At 40.0% G+C, this 18,735-nt stretch overlaps 1 protein-coding gene across 2 annotated transcripts in view; it reads right to left on the reverse strand.

Moving 5' to 3' along the window:
• The window catches only part of LOC306657532 (dedicator of cytokinesis protein 10-like), a 115,675-nt gene that overhangs the window by 12,865 nt on the left and 84,075 nt on the right, over nt 1–18,735 (reverse strand). The window contains exon 2 of one of the 2 annotated variants that reach the window (XM_079133634.1): nt 5,125–5,241. In XM_079133634.1, coding sequence (XP_078989760.1) covers nt 5,125–5,241 — 117 coding nt within the window. Of the gene's footprint in view, nt 1–5,124; nt 5,245–18,735 lie in introns of both variants that reach the window. The other variant, XM_079133633.1, reaches the window with a different exon arrangement.

The raw sequence follows: 18,735 nt of genomic DNA on the forward strand, positions 1-18,735 counted from the left end.
AAGAAACACGTTTCTGACTTTCTCATGGTCTGCTGTGCTATTTTGTATCAGTGTCTTCTTAAACTGAATCATTCAACGATATGATTCACTGTGTCCTTGAAACTCTTCATTAGCTCTTGCTTGATTTCCTTACTCTCCTCAATAGCTTCACTGAGTCACACTTTGATGACTAAGTGCTTAAGTGCTTTTGCTTTTTTTTTTTTTTTTTTTTGACTAAGTTTCTGTTACCACCAACTCTAAAAGAAAGATGAGAAGAACAAGTGTAGCAACGACAATGGCTGAAGTAGTACATGATTTTGGAATGAATGGATTATTCATGCATATGTACTGCTTATTCCCAAAGAATCATTATGATGGAGGTGGTGAAGAGTTCCAACGGCCTGGTCCCAGAGCACCCACGCCACAAAGAGCTTCTACCTGGTGTGCCAAGGAAAGGAAAATTGCTTCTACTTCAACCACTTAACCTGAAGAATAGTGTAAACTCGATACTCAATCATCTCTACTGAATACGCATGAACCAGACGTGTGTTGTGTCCTTGGCATACAGAAATGAACTGATTTCTTCCTTGCCTAGTTACAGAAAGCAAGTGAACAGATAGCAAGTGAGTAAGTTCATGGAAGCACAGAGCCAGGCAGCTGATGCCAGCTGTGTGCAGGCACAGTGCTAGACGGAAGGAGTTGGAAGAGCAGAGCGTAATGTTCTCAGAACTGATTTTTAAGGGGCAGTATTGAATTGTGTCAGAGAGGTGAGCAACACATTAACAATCATTTTCTCATCATGAAACAAAGCCAATTCCTATATTCTTTTCATTTGCAAGAGTGTCATTTTGGAATGACATTTTGGTCCTCAAGATACTCTTAAGAATCAAAGTTAAGTTTGAAAGTAATGACCTATGTTTATGAAAGGCAATTCATGAAAAAAATATAAGTTTTCCACCTGTTCTAAGACAAGTGCTACTGCAAAGGTTAGGGTTAGGTTTGAAGTTAGGGATAAGGTGAGAGTTAGTTACGGGGACTCTCACAATCATCAAGACAAGATGTCCCTGTCCTGCTGAAGTTACTATCTAGTGGTGAGAAACAAGTAACAGAGGAGTGAGCAAGCAAACTGAGACCTTCAAAGTAGTGACAGGAAAGAGAATCAAGTTTGGTGACGTGATGGAGTAACTCAGGGCAAGTGGGGCTACGCGGGCCAGAAGAAGCACCATTGGACTGAGTCATGCATGGAACACAGAATGCAGCCACATGGGGAGTGTACAGACTCTAGAGGGCCAGAGCTGGCAAGGGTAGGGAACAGAAAGAATTGCAGGTATTCTATTCCACCCCCGGGCAGGGGTAGGCGATGGGGGCTCATGGTTCATCAGGAGTCAGATGACAGGGACCACCACAGAAGCTGGATTTGACTTGTAAGGCAATGGGAAGCTGCTGGGAAGATTTCAGGAGAGGCATATGTGATATGTGTTTCTGAAAGGTTCCTTTGAGTACTGACTATGAATGAATCACAGTAAGGCAAGGTTTTGAGAAAGCAGGAAGACTAGGCAGGAAATAGTGATGGGAGCTTCTGATGTCTGTGCTCAATATGTAAGAATCAAGTGCTCCTTGGTAAAAGGATGGTCTCTTTTTTGGTGCAACATGTGCCATCTGCAGCCCCTGTTTCTTGGCATTTCTTAAGCACAGCATTTTCACTAACTTTATCCTTCACCCGTGTTAGGGCACAGGCTCTCAAAGCCTGGAGCTTCTGCTTCTCCTGTCAGCCCCCTTCTTCTAGGAAGTGCTATTCCATATTCAGCACCTCATGGGTGCTGAATAAATATTGATTAAACAAACTGAGGAATGAGTCACGCCACTGCAAGTGTGGGTGCTTGGAAACCTGGAAACAGAAGTGAGCTGGATTCTCCAACCCACAGGGCAGAAACCAGACTAGCAATGTCTGGAGGGATGTGGGAGTGGGCAGCACTTTCCCCTCCCAGCATGCAAAGTCCTGGGATTTGTGTGGTCATTCAGTTGCCACCTCCCGCTGGCTAAGAGGAGAGTGCATCCCATTGCTCAAGGAAGAGCCGAGGAAATGAGGTATTTGCCAGGTGCATGGAACTTGCTTTGAGTGATCAACACACCTACAATGTGATGTAGGCTGTGGATGGAGCAGATAATGCCAGAGGGAACTTAAGAGAAGTGTCCACACTTCACAAAGAGGGTGAGGGAAAAATCCCCAAATAAATGCAGTTGTACTGCATAACATGGATGGACCATCTTTTTCTGCAAAGGGTCAGACAGTAAATCTTTTAGGGTTGTGTGTCTCTGCTCAAGTCACAGTAACCCTGTCACAGCACAGCCTTTGCATCATGAACATCTGGTAAATTTTATCTGGGCATCCATATTCAAATAAACTTTGTTTATGGATATGTGAATGTAATGATTATTTTTCACATATAACAAAATGTCTTTTTTTCAACTGTTTAAAAACATAAAAATTATTCTTAGCTGATGAGACATGCAAAAATAGGCAGAGGCTACCCACTGGTGTTAGATTACCAAACTGTACTCTGCAGGGCAAGAAAGAGGGAAAACAATATATTTGAATATTATTTAAAAATGACAGTTTTGTACAAATATTCAACACTCTCCTTAATTTGTCAGTTGCTTAATGCAAATTACAATTTAGCCATTTGCAGGCTATGACATTTTCTTTATTTTTTAATTTAAAAATTTTTTTAAATTTGTTCTAATTAGTTGTATATGACAGCAGAAAGCCTTAATACAGAAAACCACATGTGACATTTTTGATAATAAGAATTAAGTAGCATCAAATATCTCTTCTCTTGGGCATCTACTAATGAGGAGTTAATCTCCCAGCTGGACTCAGGGCTTCCTCTCTGCCCTGTTGTATGTTCCTCACACAGACCAAATGGTCTGTTGATGTGACACACCATGCCATTTTTTTCTCCTTCTTAAAACACTCTAGTGACTTGACACTTGCTTTTAGAATAAGACACAATGCCTGCTCTTGTTCTTGCCCGACCTTGTTTCTGACTACTCTCTCTGTCCAGCCATCTCGATCCTCCATCTGACAGCCCTCCAGACCACTGCGCCAGCTTCCCACAGCCCGAGACAGTCCTTCTCAGTGTTTAGCATGGGTGGTCCTCCTGCAGAATGTGGCTCTGCTCGGTTGTCATCTCATCAGAGGGGCTGTCCTTGGCACCCCCAGTCCATGTTCTTCTCCGATTCAGTTTTCATCACCCTGCCTAGGTTTATTCTAGAATTGGTTTTTATCTGAATCATGTTGCTAATTAATCTTTTTACTTATTTTCCTGACTCCTCCCACCAAGAGGTAAGCTCCCTTATAGCCAGGTGATTTCTGTCTACATTGCTAGAATGATACCCAACATTCCATGTTATACATTTTATGTTTCTTGAATGAATGAAGAAAGGAAACAGGTGGGTTCTAGAATGGCAGTTTTGGAGTTGTGCTGGTATTTTACTCAAGTTGGAAGTGAGAGTGACTATATAGGATGGGCTGGCATGGGCTGGGCATGGGGAAGATTGTGACCTCGAAAAAGGACCAAGGTCTAGCTCTTGAGAGGTCACCGACTCTACACTTCACCTTGAAGGCAATGGGGAGTTACAGAAAGTTTTAAGCAGGCACAGAATAAAATAGTTCAGTGTATCTATTAGAATGTTCGCATTGGGGAAATAAATATGTTATCATATGCCCATTTACACCATTAAGGATGGCAAAGGTCAAAAAGTATCCAGAGATAATCCCTAACTTGAATGAGCATGGAAAGATGCCAAAAACGAATTCAAGTGCAGTGCAAATGTTTCATCCATCTACACTTGGCTGCTCTCTTTTCAAGCTGGGAGTCTTGAAAAGATGCTCCTAGTTTCATGATTTTCAGTGTTTTACAGAAAAGAGGCTTTTGGTAGGTCTACTTTAAGTCTGAAAAATGAAAATGAGGATGTGGAATTAAAAAAAACAAAAAGGGTGATTCAACCCCATGTTTGCAGTTCAAGCCCCAGTGGCCTGATCCTACCACGGAAATGAGATTAATGTACGAGATACACTTTCTCAAAATAAGCCAACCTGAGGAGGAAGCTACTTAAAAATTTCTAAAAGAGACTGGAAGGATTCTTTTCCTTATGTGCAAATCTCCTTCCTTTCTTCCATTCTTCTTCATACTTGGCACAGAAGTGGTAAGTTCTATATACTTTCTTTTTCATGCATCCATGAAGGAACTTGAAAAAATTAACCTTTAAGAAGCAGAAACCAGATCTCCCCTAAAGGTGAGAGATGCAACTGAAGTTTGAGCTCGTTTGAGTAAAGTGTGGGAACTGAGGTCTACGCCCACCACAGAGGTTCCACAGGCAATGCCTGCTTTGCAGTGTGACCCTTGAGCTCTCTTGGCACCTGCTTTAAGATGCTCAAGTTTCTTTTAGGGAAAAACAGGAAAGGTTACCAACCACCATGGGGATCCCTGTTTGCATACTTAGGTATTTACAGATAATTTACAAATGCTTCAAGTGACCACGAACAACATCAGTTTTGAATGCCTGGGACATAAAAGTGCTCACCATAACTTCATTGTGTTTATCTCCAAAATTACTTTCCTTGGCATTTATCCTCTCTGCTAGCCGCCTGCGCATTCTGGATGGCATTATGCACGTCCTACAGGGGTGTATCTCAGACTACCTTCGGTGAAGATGTTCTTGCCTATCTTGCTTTGCCTCCATGCCTCAGCATCTCCTTATTAAAGGTCAACCTAGATGAAAGGCGATTTTTAAGAATTGCACCTTTGGGTCAACACATTCTCGCCTTTGCCACCGGCTGGCCTCAGTTGCTTGGGAGCTCTTATAAATGTGAGAGAGGAAGAGCTCTGTACATGCAGGGAGGGCCGTGGGGAGCAGCTGGACTGGCCGGAGCCAGGTAGCACCTTGCACTGCTCCCAGACCCTGCCTGGCTAAGCCTCCATTCTGCCATCTTGAGATCGCCCTTGGGTACATTTTACTGTCAGGTGAGGACTGGTGTTTCAGCAACGCCCTGTGCATTGGCCACAGGAAGAGGGGACTCTGAATCTATGTGCAAAGACGATGACCCAATTTATAGGACCCTCCTGAATTGGGAAGACTTACTGAGAAGTCGTCACTGGGGAAGAACAATAGGTCTTGAAGAGGGTCATTCCGATGGGTCTTTTCAAGTTCTTCAATGACAGTTTCATAATCCAATGGCTCCAGAAGCCTAGGTTTTTCCTGCTGTGGAAAAGAAAATACTATGTTAACCACTTACACATATCACTTTGCTTCTTCTCCATGTCGCCTTTGATTCTGTTTCTTAGTCGTCACACAGGCTTTTGATCTCACACTTCCAATTCAGTCACAGAGGCTCCAGGCATTTAGGACAAAGCCACATGATTATTATTTCCAGATCTGAAATAATTTGAGAAGATCCCGAAATACCTAACATCTCTTCAGTAATTTGAGCTGTTGGAACTGATTCCCTAGAGCTCACGGTGACCTGCCTGGCACATCCATAGCACAGATGTTTCTGTAAACTTGATCTTTGTCAATGTGAAGAAAGGCCTTCTGGGGGCCTGCTACAGTACTATGATGATAATCATCATTTTTGCTGAATTAGGTACTTCCTTGTAAGTTGTACTTGGGTCAGTTTAAAAATGTTGGCATCCTGCTGACAATCAAAGCATCACAGCCTTAGTTGTCACTGAAGCACGGATCCTGTGTCAGGATTAATTGCTTGGCTCTGAGCCTCTTTGTCTCCACAGAGAGAAGCTGGGTCAGACTTCAATAGAACTGAACAACACAACCATCATGGACACACTGGTGAAAACGCATGAGTCAGGAAAAATAGCCAGACAATCAAACTGCATTAAAATCCTGAACCCGAGAGGAAATGTACTCCCCTCGGAAAAGCCTCCCAGAGTGCTAAAAAATATGCTAGAAGGATATGTGACTGCCTCACTATAGGACTGATGTTCATCCTCCAAACTACGCAATACCCAGGAGAGAAAATGAATCCCTCCGAAATCAAAAGAGAACAAAACGTTACAAATCAGAAAATCAAAGCTACAACCTGAGTACCTGAACCCTTTCATGAAGTCTTTATGCAAATTAACAAGTGTGTGTAGGGGGTCCTAGAATCTTGAGGGGTCACCAGGAAGTCTGGATACTAAAGTGATCTCATAAGTGGAAAAATTATTCCTTTTTCACATCCCTGAGCTGCAAAGCACACAGGTTTGGCTTTGACGGAGGTCTTCTTTGGAAGCAGTCTGCTACTAAACTCTCCAAAGCTTTCATGATGTTTTAAAAACTGTTGATAGACTCCGCAAAGTAGCACTCAATACTTATTTTGATCCTTTTTCCAAATATAAAAGCAAAACAAAACAAAATAAAACATGCACATTCTGCATTAAAAGAAAACCCGTACCTGCTCAGGTAAGCCCAGGGCAAGGTGCATACCCTCGCTGGGAGGGCTCTTCTAGTGAAATGGCTATATTTAGCAAATAAAAACACAGAAGTCTGTAGGACATCTGAAGAAAAGAAGCAATCCAATTGCCAACACAGTCTGTTCAGTGAAAGTTCTGTGCAGTGTTGAGCATTTTGAGGGTAGAAAATATTAAACACATGGCAAGACTGGGAAATTTTTAAAAAGCCTTTTGAGAATCCCTACATTTTGACATTCTTATTTTATTTAGACTTATTTTAAATTCCGAATCCTTATTTCCCAGACAAAAGTTAATTCCAAGGATCACAAATTGATGGCTTAAGAGGTAAATGCAGGTCCCAGATGTTTGGTTGGGTACCAGCATTTATTTTGTTTGGCTTTATTTGATTTTAAATTGACTTTGAATGTCTTTAAGTAGTGGTATTTCACTCCAGTTCAGCTGCAGGCTCAGGAGCACTTACTCATCATTACCTCTGACCCTGCAGTATCCCACGTTTATACCACTAACGGCCCTTATGGGTCTTCAAGTTTAAAACACTTCACTTCTTCTGTGACCTCCTTTTTTTTTTTTTTTTTTCCTTCCTCAAGTTGAATGTGTATGTATGAAACATATCAAATGAAACAAAATGCATAGTAAAGCCCTATCACAAAACCCTTGTCTCGCCAGTTTCTTTAGCTTAGGTGTACAGTGCCCTTCAGTACTCACTGAACAGCCCAGGGCATGGCTGACAACACTTGTCTTCTTCCCCCTTCCTCACACCAATGTGAGCAAGAGAGTGTGACTCTCGCATGTGTTAAAAGGCTTAAAGGGAAATGACATAAGGCTGTTTCGAGTGGCCTTCTACAACTCAGTTCTCGTTATCTTTTAATAATTTTATCTCGTTAGCCTCAAACTTGAGCATTAATTAAGAAGGTGGAGACCAGAAGGTCTTTCAAAGACAATTTCTCACTGGAACCCAAACTTTACCTAAAGTTCGTCTATTCAAATTAGTGCAAGAGGCAAACCAAGTCCAGGTTACTGACATAATCATAGAGAAAACTAAGTCCTAAACTGTTCTTGATATTCCCTACAAGGCAAGGCCTTGTGGGAGGGCATATTTGTATGTCTTCATTTCAGGCAATGTCATATTAGTCAATTAGTGAATGAGATTGATTAGGCCTTTCCTATTTAGAATATTGCATTGAGTTTATGTTGACAAAGGATCACAAATCCAGCAGGATGTACATCATACATTTTGGCCCGTGGTGGGGTAGATTAGTGAAATGCTATTTTCTCAGGGATTTTATTATTCAATGTGTCAAGATATTCAATGTATCAGAACTTGGGAGATAATGAATTAACAAGTCCACGGTACCTAGAGCCTGGGATTGGATAAAGCTTGCCATGAAGGCTTTATGCTTCCGTGATGCTGAGAAACTAGACTATTCCATCAGCAGTTTTCTCTAGAGCAAGGGGGCTATCTGCTCAGAGTTTTAGTCAAAGATACAGATGCATACAGGGATGGTGGGATCAGTTCATTCTCACTCTTGTTCCTTGCAGAGACATTGAGTGAAACTGGGAACTGAGCAGCATTGATTTACAGCTTTAACAAGGGTTGGGTTGTCCCTCCTGAATTTAATGTGTGTGTTTCTTTTGGAAATGCACCAACTGGGATAAGGTATGTGCCAAGATTACCCTGAATTGGATTGGATTTTATAGTGCTTTTTACTCTTACTCTCTTTCTCTCAAATGAGTAATGAATTTCATTAGCTATTTTAAAGTCACTATGCATGGGAAAAGGCAACCACCAGGATCGGTTATTATGCAGCAGGGTGATGTTGCCCCACAGTAGTAATAGGCCCTATTCTTCTTATATAGTATTAAGAGATTTGTTTGATCTAGTTCCCCAAACCCTCAGCTCTCTTCCAAAGCAACTTCCAGCAGAAGAATGGGCCCCTGTCACAAAAACAAATGCTTTCTTCCCCTCATTCCACAACTTGTCATGAAGGCCTACCAGTACCTAAGCCCTGGAGTGGGGACGCTGCCATCTTGGTAGAGTCCAGGCTGCCAAGACTGTTCAGCAAGTAGACTGTCTACACTTTAACTACAGATCCTGATCTCAAGCTCCCTGTTCCATCACAGTCATCTGAATCAGTTTCATTATTACAGTTCAAAACCAATTAGGGAAAACACCAATTGGGTGACACCGAAGAAAACACATATTTGAAGTGTGTGGCCCTAAAAATCACACTATTAAATTACCAACATGGACCTTCCTCCAGAAAAGAGTACAGCCTAAAAAAAAAAAGGAAACCAGACTACCCAGCTCATAGCCTAGGAGTGTGCCATACACTCTAGAGCCAGAATTCCCAGGGTTCTAGTCCTGCATTGCTAGATTAGACTAGGTAACTTTGGGCACAGTAATTAAAATTCTTGTCCTAGTTTCTGCATCTGTAAAATGGCTTAGTAAGGAGCTCTTTCATAGGCTAAAATGAGGTAGTACTTCTTAGAAAAGCACTAGACCTCATACACTCACTTCCTAAGTGTTAAATAGTTCAAGGCTGTAGATTTTAAATGTTCACTAGTCATGGACTGAAAGGACCTCTGCTGTGAATTTAAAATGTGCAAAGAGTGAGTAGGCAATAAATAGGTATTGGGTAATTAAATATATATCTTGGCATCCAGATCCAGTAATTCCTTTTTAGGGCTCTATCTAAAATAAACAAATAATAAACATATATACTTATAAATGTATGTACATCCCATATACATATATACAAAATACACATACATAATTGTGTACATATTTACACATATTAAATGTATATGTATTTGTATATATGTATATATTTGTATGTATATATGTATATATGTACATATATATGCATATATGTATATACACATAAATATATATAAAACCATGTATGTATGTGTATGAATGTTTAATCTCAGACATGTGCAAGGATGACTTTGTAGCATTACCTTTGTAATAAGATGGAGAAAGCATGTTCATCTTCACCCAAGAGGGATAAGAAAGGTAGGCAGGCTGGTGGGGGCTGTACCCAACGAGTGAAGACATTTGAATTACTTTTCAAGAAGAGTGGTTTACAATTTTCAGAAACCTATGTGCAGTAAAGAAAGGCTTAATACAGCAACGAGCTTTGTGAAGGACATTAAGCCTAGGAAAAGGGTTGAAGTAAATCAATGAATATTTGTGCAGTACCTGTCATGAATTTGCTGAATTCTTCAATTCTCCAGTAAAGTCAGTGAACTCACAAAGTTTTGCAAGTGATTGGTTTTTTTTTTTGGGGGGGGGGGCTAAAGAAGGTGGGGTTCATGATCAAGACAGCTACAAAAGGAGACACAGGGAAAGGGATCATCTTAGAAGAGAAGCTCCAGGTCATCTTGAGCATGACTCTAGATTCACACACGTGGTGACATGTCAGCCGATTCCAGAACACCCATCTACAACCTTAAGTGGTAGACACGCAGGAAGGGACTAGCCACAGAAAAAAGGGAGATAATAAGTCATCCAGGGTAAGGAATGATTATGAAATTAAGACACATCGACCCTACGAAACAAGACATGTCCATTAAAACTGGGTTTGCGAAGTTCAGGAAAAGAAGCAAAATTTTATATGTATTATTGTTTCATAAAAATGTGAATAAATATTGTACAACAGAAAAACTGAACATGGTATTGAAAATTATTGGAAATTTTAAAAAGATGAGAGATACAGATCCAAATATTTTTAGTTATTGTCTTTGGATAGGACTGTGATATTTAGGATTTTACTATTTTGACTTTTCTGCATTCTCCAAATTTTCTATTAGGAACATATTTTGCTTTCATCATGGTGGAAAAAAAAAATGAACTTGATTTCTCAAAACTATCATGGCTTCACTGAAACACTGGGGAGGTATTTGATTTTAAAATTGTTTGCCCTTTGAAAATCCACCAGAGAGGGATCCTAGAAATATCACAGTGGGGCTTCACATAGAAATCTAACCACTAACAGTTTCAAGTAATTAAAAAAAGATACACAAAACACTGGGGAAAGGAGATCAGGGAAAACACTGGGGAAAGGAGATCAGGGAACATAATTACAGACTAGGAATGAGGTTCTAGAAGCTAATGTCAGCAAAACAGAGAAGCACAATTAACTTAATGACAGAAGTATTTTTGGCTTGATAGGGAACCACTGACACCTAATATGTTATTTAGACAGCTATATGTAATGGTCATTGTGAAGAATTAGAAGCCAGAAACTCCAGGGGGAAGTTCAGAGTCTTTTCCCCACCAGCAATGTGACTTGGCAAGTGGTCCTGTCTTAGACGATGTTTGTTTGAGTAGGAATAAGGACCATGGTGTTGGAAAGATCAAGAAAAAGAAGCATGAATCACAAAATACCAAACACAGATTTTCTTTTGTTTTGAAAATGATTGAAAATTATCCACATGGCTTTACCCCAAAACTTATACCCAAATCAAAGAAAACCAACCAAGCAATCATAACAAACACCCTAAATTCTTCATGTACCAGGGACGTCCTACATGATTTTATATTATCCAAATTTCCTTAACAGAAAACTCAGACAATGAATGATTCAAACAGAGATTTAAAAGAGATAATAATATAAGGAAAAATACTGAAATAGGAAAGGAGCAAGCTTCTCTTCTGTATTTCCTAAATCAAACCAGGCTGTAGGGTCCCCCAGAGGAAAAAGGAAATCAATCTATCTAATGATGTGCAGCAGCCACAGAAGATGACTCTGAAATTCTACCTTTTGCTTTCCTTGAGAAATGACCTAAAAAATTATTTTATGTATTTATACTTTCAGGTCAAAAGAAAGGGATTAAATGTAGGATGGGTTTGGTATTAAACTTGTTAGATTTGCAAACAGAAATATCTAGAGAGCAATCAATGTTGTAGATGCTTGGAACTTCTTCCTGTAGTGCAAACTTGCACAGATACAAGAGAGACCATAGGCCCTGGGGAGCTGCTTGGGAAAGAGGTTGATGGAATCAAGAAGAGAGAACCATTTCCAGAGCAAATCCCTCCTCTTTGGGGGTTGCCTATTTGGGTTCTAAGATTTAAGCGTAATTAGGGAATCAAGCCTTTATCATTCACTATTGGGGTTACTCCAGACCTGTTGATCTGAATGAGTTACATTTGGTACTCCATTTCAGAAAATCTGGTCTTTTCAAGAAACACTATGAAAAGAATACCCCCTCTACACACACCTTTAAGAAGTTGTATGAGCCTTCTGTGAGATGCAGTGCACATCATGATGCTATTTGGGATTCCCTCACTATTTTCAATAGCTCTTGTCATTGCTAGATATCTGAATCTTTATTCTGCTTTGAATATTAGTAACAGAATTAATTCTATATCTGAATGCCTTCTTCAGTGTGCAATCCTATTAATCCTTGGTTATCACATACACACACACACACACACACACACACACACACACACAAAACAAAAATAGCACCGATAGAGTAGGCTCTATTAGAGGACAACATGTCAATTATTTAAAAATTCTCTTCACATCTTGGCATAGAGACAAACAAATAGCTCACAGTGATGATCCATAGGGTCCTCAGAAAAGTTAACCTTCAGACCTCCACAACAATTTAGGAATAACACAGCTGTTAACTAACTTCAGGGCTATAAAGATAATGGAATAAACTTCTTAGGAGAAATAAAAGATCTAAATGACACAAATAAAAGATCTAAATGATCTTCAGACCCTAATATAAGCCAGGACCCTTTGGCCTCAATGTAAACGGAGGAGAAAGCAACTTGCACACAATTTGTGCTTACAACAAATGAGGAGATTGCAGAGAGTTCACACAGCTGGATTCATGGCCACAGCTGTCAGCCTGAGGTCCTGTGACAGATTTAATTCAGCCTCTCATCAGAGAGAGTTCCACGGGACCACCTCTCAAACATCTGAGCTTCAGAAAACAAGACCAGCTTTCTTACTAAAAGGAAATGATTAGGTAAGGACAAGCCATCGCAAGCTGACCCTTTCCCCTTCTCTCTGTCTTGAATTGACACCGTGTCATAAGAATGGAAAAACAACTTGCTAAATCAAGGTTGAGAACTGTACAGCTGGGCAGACTCTGATTAGGCTGCTTGGAAATGGTTTCCTTGGCAACAAAGACACACAGATTGCAGAAAAAATCAACCAGTAGTACTGGTTGTCCATTTCAGTGAAATAAAGTAAGTTAAACTTACTGAAGTGTTAAGTCCTTTGCAATATAGGGATGATCAATTCATTATATTCAGTACAAATGTTACAGTTAGAAAAATCAGAATTATCTGCTTTGTTAACCCTTGATTTCATTAGAAACCCCAAACAAAAGAGCCTTATAAGCTTTAACCATGATGTAAAATATACTTTCAAACTGAATTAGGTCTTTTGCAACCTTGTTTTGCTTTTTAGGGGTATATAACCCTATATATGTCTTAGGATCATGTCAAAATTCATTTTGTAAAGCATATGAAAATAAAAATAAAAGAGCGGCTTTTCTGTATAATATCGTACTTGTAAAGAAGTAGAAAATATCCAAGAAGAGCTAAATTAAATTAAATTACATGTCTCATTAGTTTTCTAGGAACACTTGAAAGATAATAAATATCATTAAAATACATCACAACCCAATTACAAGGCTGCCTGACACCAGGGAAATTAATGCCTAAGAGCAAACTGGCAGGGGACTGTAGATTAATTTATATGAAGTCTGTGATGAAAGCTGCCACCAGCTTAAACCTCCAACACTATTTAGTACTTTAACATGTAAACTTTGACCCATAGGTCAAGTCGGGTGTGTGTGTGTGTGTGTGTGATGTGTTTGTGTGTGTGTGTGATGTGTTTGTGGTGTACACATGTGCACATGTCACATACAAATGTAAATAGTTTTGTCAACATGCATCTTATATTTTCAATAAGTCTCATCAGATAACAGCCGTTCCTTTATCCTCTTCCTTATCTGTGGCCACTTGAACGTGGACATGCCAGAGTGGACACTTTGATGTTTCAGCCTGTGCAACACCCACTATGCCTTCTTTAGTACTAGCATCTTAATTTCCTTCTGAGGACTTCTCTCCCCATTCCCAAAGGACCATCCTGATTATTAAAAAAGGTCCTGCTTTCTATGGTCAAAGCATGAACCCCAGCAAGGCCTATTGATCCTTCCTTCCAAACTCCTGGCTCTTGAAGGGAGAAATGGAATTGGTTCTTGTTCTGGTTTGCATGCCTTCCCAAGACTGTCACTTGCCTCCACCACAAAGATGTGCCTGATTCCAACCGTCCCCACGCTCCCAGTGCAAGCCTAATTCGTTCTACACCATCCTGCCTTCTGCTCTCTTCTCCGGATTGTGCTGGTTTACTGGAGCAGGATTTAATGCTTGCAACTAAAGATTCTAACACTTCATAAAACATGGAGCACACTTATAATAGAAGATTATCATTTCCTCAAATTTATGTTTATTTGGATTTGATGGTCTTAACGGACCTCGTGCATGCCATGACTCTTGTCTTTGTAAGGCAAGAAAGGAGGGTTAGATAACTCACTCATTACTAACCCATCCCCATGTCCAGCTCGCTCTGAAGGCATTGTGCATCCTGGGAAGGAAGAACTTAGGTTACGTGGTCACTTTCCAAGGAGATACACTAAGCGAAGCCCTGGGCTCTAATTTTCTATGAACATTAACTCATTCAATTTGTCATTCTCCTATGACATCAGAACATCTGGAAGTCAAAACATGGGTTTATGACCACATTTGCTTTCTTTGCTGACAGTGTCATATCTATAATTTGGCTCTCCATGGGCAATGCCACGCCGTGTTGGAAGTACTGGTAGACTCCTGCAGTACACGATGGAGCAGGCATCTGTAAGCCTCCCCAGCCCCAGACCACTTTCCTTCATTGTCTGCCGTTTCCAGCTCGCGAGTCCACGTGTGCTGAGTTTGTAATATTACAGTAATACATGTTTGCTTACAGAGATGACTTAGCCATGCCAAAAACGTATTAACGTAGTACCAATGGATCCTATAACTTTAAACAATGTAGCCCATAAATGCTGATATTATTTTTCTACTATTGCCACTATGAAATGGCAAAGGCCATGATATGTATTTCATATCTCCTCTCACTGAAGACCTACATTAATCCTGAAAGAGAGCATCATTTTTTTTCTTTTCTTTTCTTTTTTTTTTTTTTAATGGATGAGGGAACTTAGATTCTGAGGACTTGAAAGACTTGGCCAGCAAGTTGATGGAAGAATTCATATTTTAAACTAGCTCATCCTTAAACCCATGGTTCACTTGACTCTACTTTATCAACAAAATCCTTGCCTTGCAGAAACAAGAAACAAAAAAGCTTTTGGGAAGCCAGGTATCCTTCAACAGATGAGTGGATAAAGAAAATATGGTGTATATACACAATGGAATATTACACAGCCTTAAAGAAGAATGTAATTATGGCATTTGTGGTATGGAGCTAGAGAATATCATGCTAAAAGGAATAAGCCAGTGCCCCCAAACCAAAAGTAGAATGTTTTCTCTGATATGTGGATGCTAATTCACCATAAGGCCTGGAGGGCTAGGGAAGAATAGAGTTACTTTGGATTGGGTAGGGAGAGTGAAAGGAGGGCAGGGGAATGGGGTTAGGAAGAATAGTAGCATGAATCTGACTCTGTTACCCTGTGTACTTACATGACTACACAACCGGTATATCTTGTACAACCAGCAGAATGAGAAATTATACTCCATTTGTGTATAGTGTGTCAAAGTGCATTCTACTGTCACATATAACTAATTAGAACAAATTAAAAAGAGTTTTGAGAAGGTTCTGTAATAGAGCTGTAGTTTGGGGAACTGTTCTTGCTCCCTTTGTTTCACAGTGAGGGGAGGCCAAGGACTGGCAAGAAGTTACAGGGCATCTCAGAAAAATAAAGTGGTAGGGGCAGAGGACAAAAAATATTTATGAATAGGTAAAGAAGATGAAGAAAAGGAATCTAAAAAGTGTATTTAGAAAACAGTTAGTGAATGCCAACAACGTTTGTGTCAGCATCTACCCTGAAAATTGCCACGAGTTAAGGGAATCTTTAAAATCAGAAAGTTTTGTACAGCTGCCACCACCAGGAAGTATAGAGTTGTTGGCGTCTGACCTCACTTCCTGTCCACTGTGATTCCCGGTTCCCTAGCAGATGGTTCCACACCCACACTCAGATCGTTGGCTCTCCCCTGGTTTAGCTCCTCCCACTGTTGACAGTCCACCTTGAGCAAAGTTAAGGTCATTTTTGTTAAACTACAGGCACCTCTCCAGGTCCATGTTGCAGCAAACTGGATCCTGAGCAGCTGTTCCCTCATGTCAGGGCCCACCTCCAGAGTCCCGCATGAGTGTTCACTGGGATTCCCAGGCTGGATCTCCTGTCCCTGCATAATCCTCCATTTCCTCCACCTGCCCATTTATAAATTTCATTCCTGATACCTGTTTCAACCTCAATTTGTTCTCATCTTCCTGAAACCACTGTCCTGGGACCTGTCATCCCATCCTGTGCCTCTCTTCTGCAAACTAGCTCATCGCAAAATGTTTATACGCAACAAAGAGTGACAAGAAAGAAGCTAACTTCATATTCAGATAGAAGAGTAAGGGATAAAAAACTGTGAAAGACAACAGCATGGAATAATACACATGATGTCTGTAGGAGATATGTCAAAACCATTCCGATCAGGTCTTCTGTCTACAGTTTCCAACTTCCTATTAAAGTGATAATAGGTTACGATTAAAAGAAGACACATTTTCATACATATCCAAAGTTTCCCAAATACTTTGAAATCTTGATGATTAATGATCCATTACCCAAGTAACAACTTAAAAACAACAAATCGTTTATTTTTAAAAATTCAGCATTTTTTTCTGACTGTACAGGTAACTAATATAACTCGACTTAATCATGTATTTAGTCTTTCCCAAATTAGAACATGAAATTTAGGAAGGAAATTATCTTTTTACTAATTTCCCATGTCACATAATTCTGGAAACAAATAATAAAAATAGGCAGTTGAAAAGAAAGCCTTCAACTACAGAACACTGCACACATTTTAAAAGATTAAGGGAGTAATTCACTTGATGATCCAACAAGTAAGTTTCATTTTCCTTGATTGTTCTCTTAACACAATGGTACTTTCCAACCTGCATGTTGTCTGTGATAAATGGATTAAAATATGTGAAGGCGTTTCTTGTTCAATACCTTTGAAAATTGGAATAATAAGGAAACCTCCAAAACAATTAAAAAATTCAACAGAGTAAATTATACAGCTTCAAAGAGCATTTGAAAAAAGCAGAATACACAAACCTGTCAACTTGGATCAGGAAGGTATAAGATTTGGGTGGCATACTTGTTAGGAAGTCAGAGTTCTGGATAACCATTCTAGATTCCTATGAAATCAAAGAACTTCTAAATTGGCCTTAGAGCAAAAAATGTCTTAGTTCAAAATCCACTTGCTCATTACAGAAACAGATACTCTAGGAAAACCATCTCTAGCAATTGTTACTTTTTCTTATATTCGAAAGTTTTTAAAGAAATTATTGTTTAATTCTCTAACTTCACGTTAGGATTTGCATTCATCTGCCAGGGAATTTTTTTCACATGAATTGCTTTTCCTCTCCTACCTATTGACGAGGCTCCACAGCCAATAGAGGGAAGCCCAGGTGCATGTACTGGGGGAAGAGCAATCTGGCTTTGTGTGGGCTTCAGCTGACGCCAAGGCAGGGATGGAAAAACATTTTGTTTTCGAAGCCAACCCCATGGACACATAGGAGGATCTGGGACAAAGCTCAATGTAATCTAGAAGTGTGTCTACTGAGCAGTTGTTTCCAAAAAATCAAGATGAGAAGCGTCACACCATAGGCCGGTGGCTTTAATTGTTGCAGTCACTGAAAAGACAACCAAACTAGGCTTATGGCCTCTTTCCCTTGGAGATGGAACTATTTTACATGGTTTAATAATACTACATAACACTTTTAATTTTTTTAAAGTGTTCAGGACATGTTCAGAAAGCATGTTATCAAATCAAATCCTAATCAGCAATCTGAAGAATAGAGAGGTGCTATTACGAACATTTTGCAAGAGGGCAAACTGAAGCTCAGGGTGATGTACGTAACCTGTCCAAAGGCTGACAGATGGGTGAGAGGTAGACATCATGATCCTGTGAGAGCTGTGTCAAATCTAGCCCTCTAGTGACTTGTTTCATTTCCCTGATTCTCTTTTCCAGGATAAAAACCACACCTTAGGATAATACTTGAAGATGGACAGAACAATCCCCTACTCACACTAGCAGAGGCAACCTGTGAAAGCAGATATGCCTATCTTAGGGCGACAAAAAGCAGGCAACTGTAGCAGGAAAGTCCCCAGTGCCTTCCACAGAAAAGAGCTAATCGCTGTATGAATGATCTTAATTAAATTTGAATGCATCGCTACTGAATGCTCTGGGAAAACACGGCGTCTTACTGGCTGCTTTTCCCATAGTACTCGGTAGCAATATGTTCAAATTCAATTAAGATAATTCATAGAGTGATTAGCTTCATTATATGCTGGGACACTGGATGCTGTCCTCGTGCCAACCCTGTAAGTGTGGTGAGTGTAAGATAGACATGTTCTTCTCCTGGGTGTTGTCTCTTTTAGTGGAAACAAGAAGTAAATCTTGGGGTGTCATAACCCACTGTACTTCCAAATTCCCTGAGAGAAATGCAGCATGGAAATTGAGTTTTTAGAACTGGCCTAAAGGTTAAAATAATCTCAAACCAAACAAATATTTGTAACAATTATACTCTTTAACCAGATGATGGTAAGCAATTGAAGAGGCTCTTAGGAGTCAGCTGAGAGGATACCACCCGGCTCCTACTTCTGATCAATGGGGAGCAAAAGTTAGGTCCAGGACTCTGCATAGTCTGATTAGTAAATGCTGGGTGCAAAAACTGAGCTGGTAGCTCGGTTGTGTGTATCACCAATGGCAAACAGGCAGCACTGAGACAGAATCTGAACAAACAACAACATACACCAACCCCGTAAGAGAGACCCCTAACGAATTCTGTTCCTGTTAAAGTGCCACCAAGGATACAGAAAGTCACGTACACTTGACATGATTTTGGCCTATCAAGGGATGAGTGACTATTCTTCGATTTGATTGTTCATATTCATAAATGACAATTCAGATAAGTAGCTATATATGTATTTATATGCAATTTTTAAAAACCTCTTCTACTATGCAATCTACCTCTAGATTATA

This window comes from Sciurus vulgaris, assembly GCF_902686455.1.
Source record: "Sciurus vulgaris genome assembly, chromosome: 3".
In the NCBI taxonomy this organism is placed as follows: domain Eukaryota; kingdom Metazoa; phylum Chordata; class Mammalia; order Rodentia; family Sciuridae; genus Sciurus; species Sciurus vulgaris.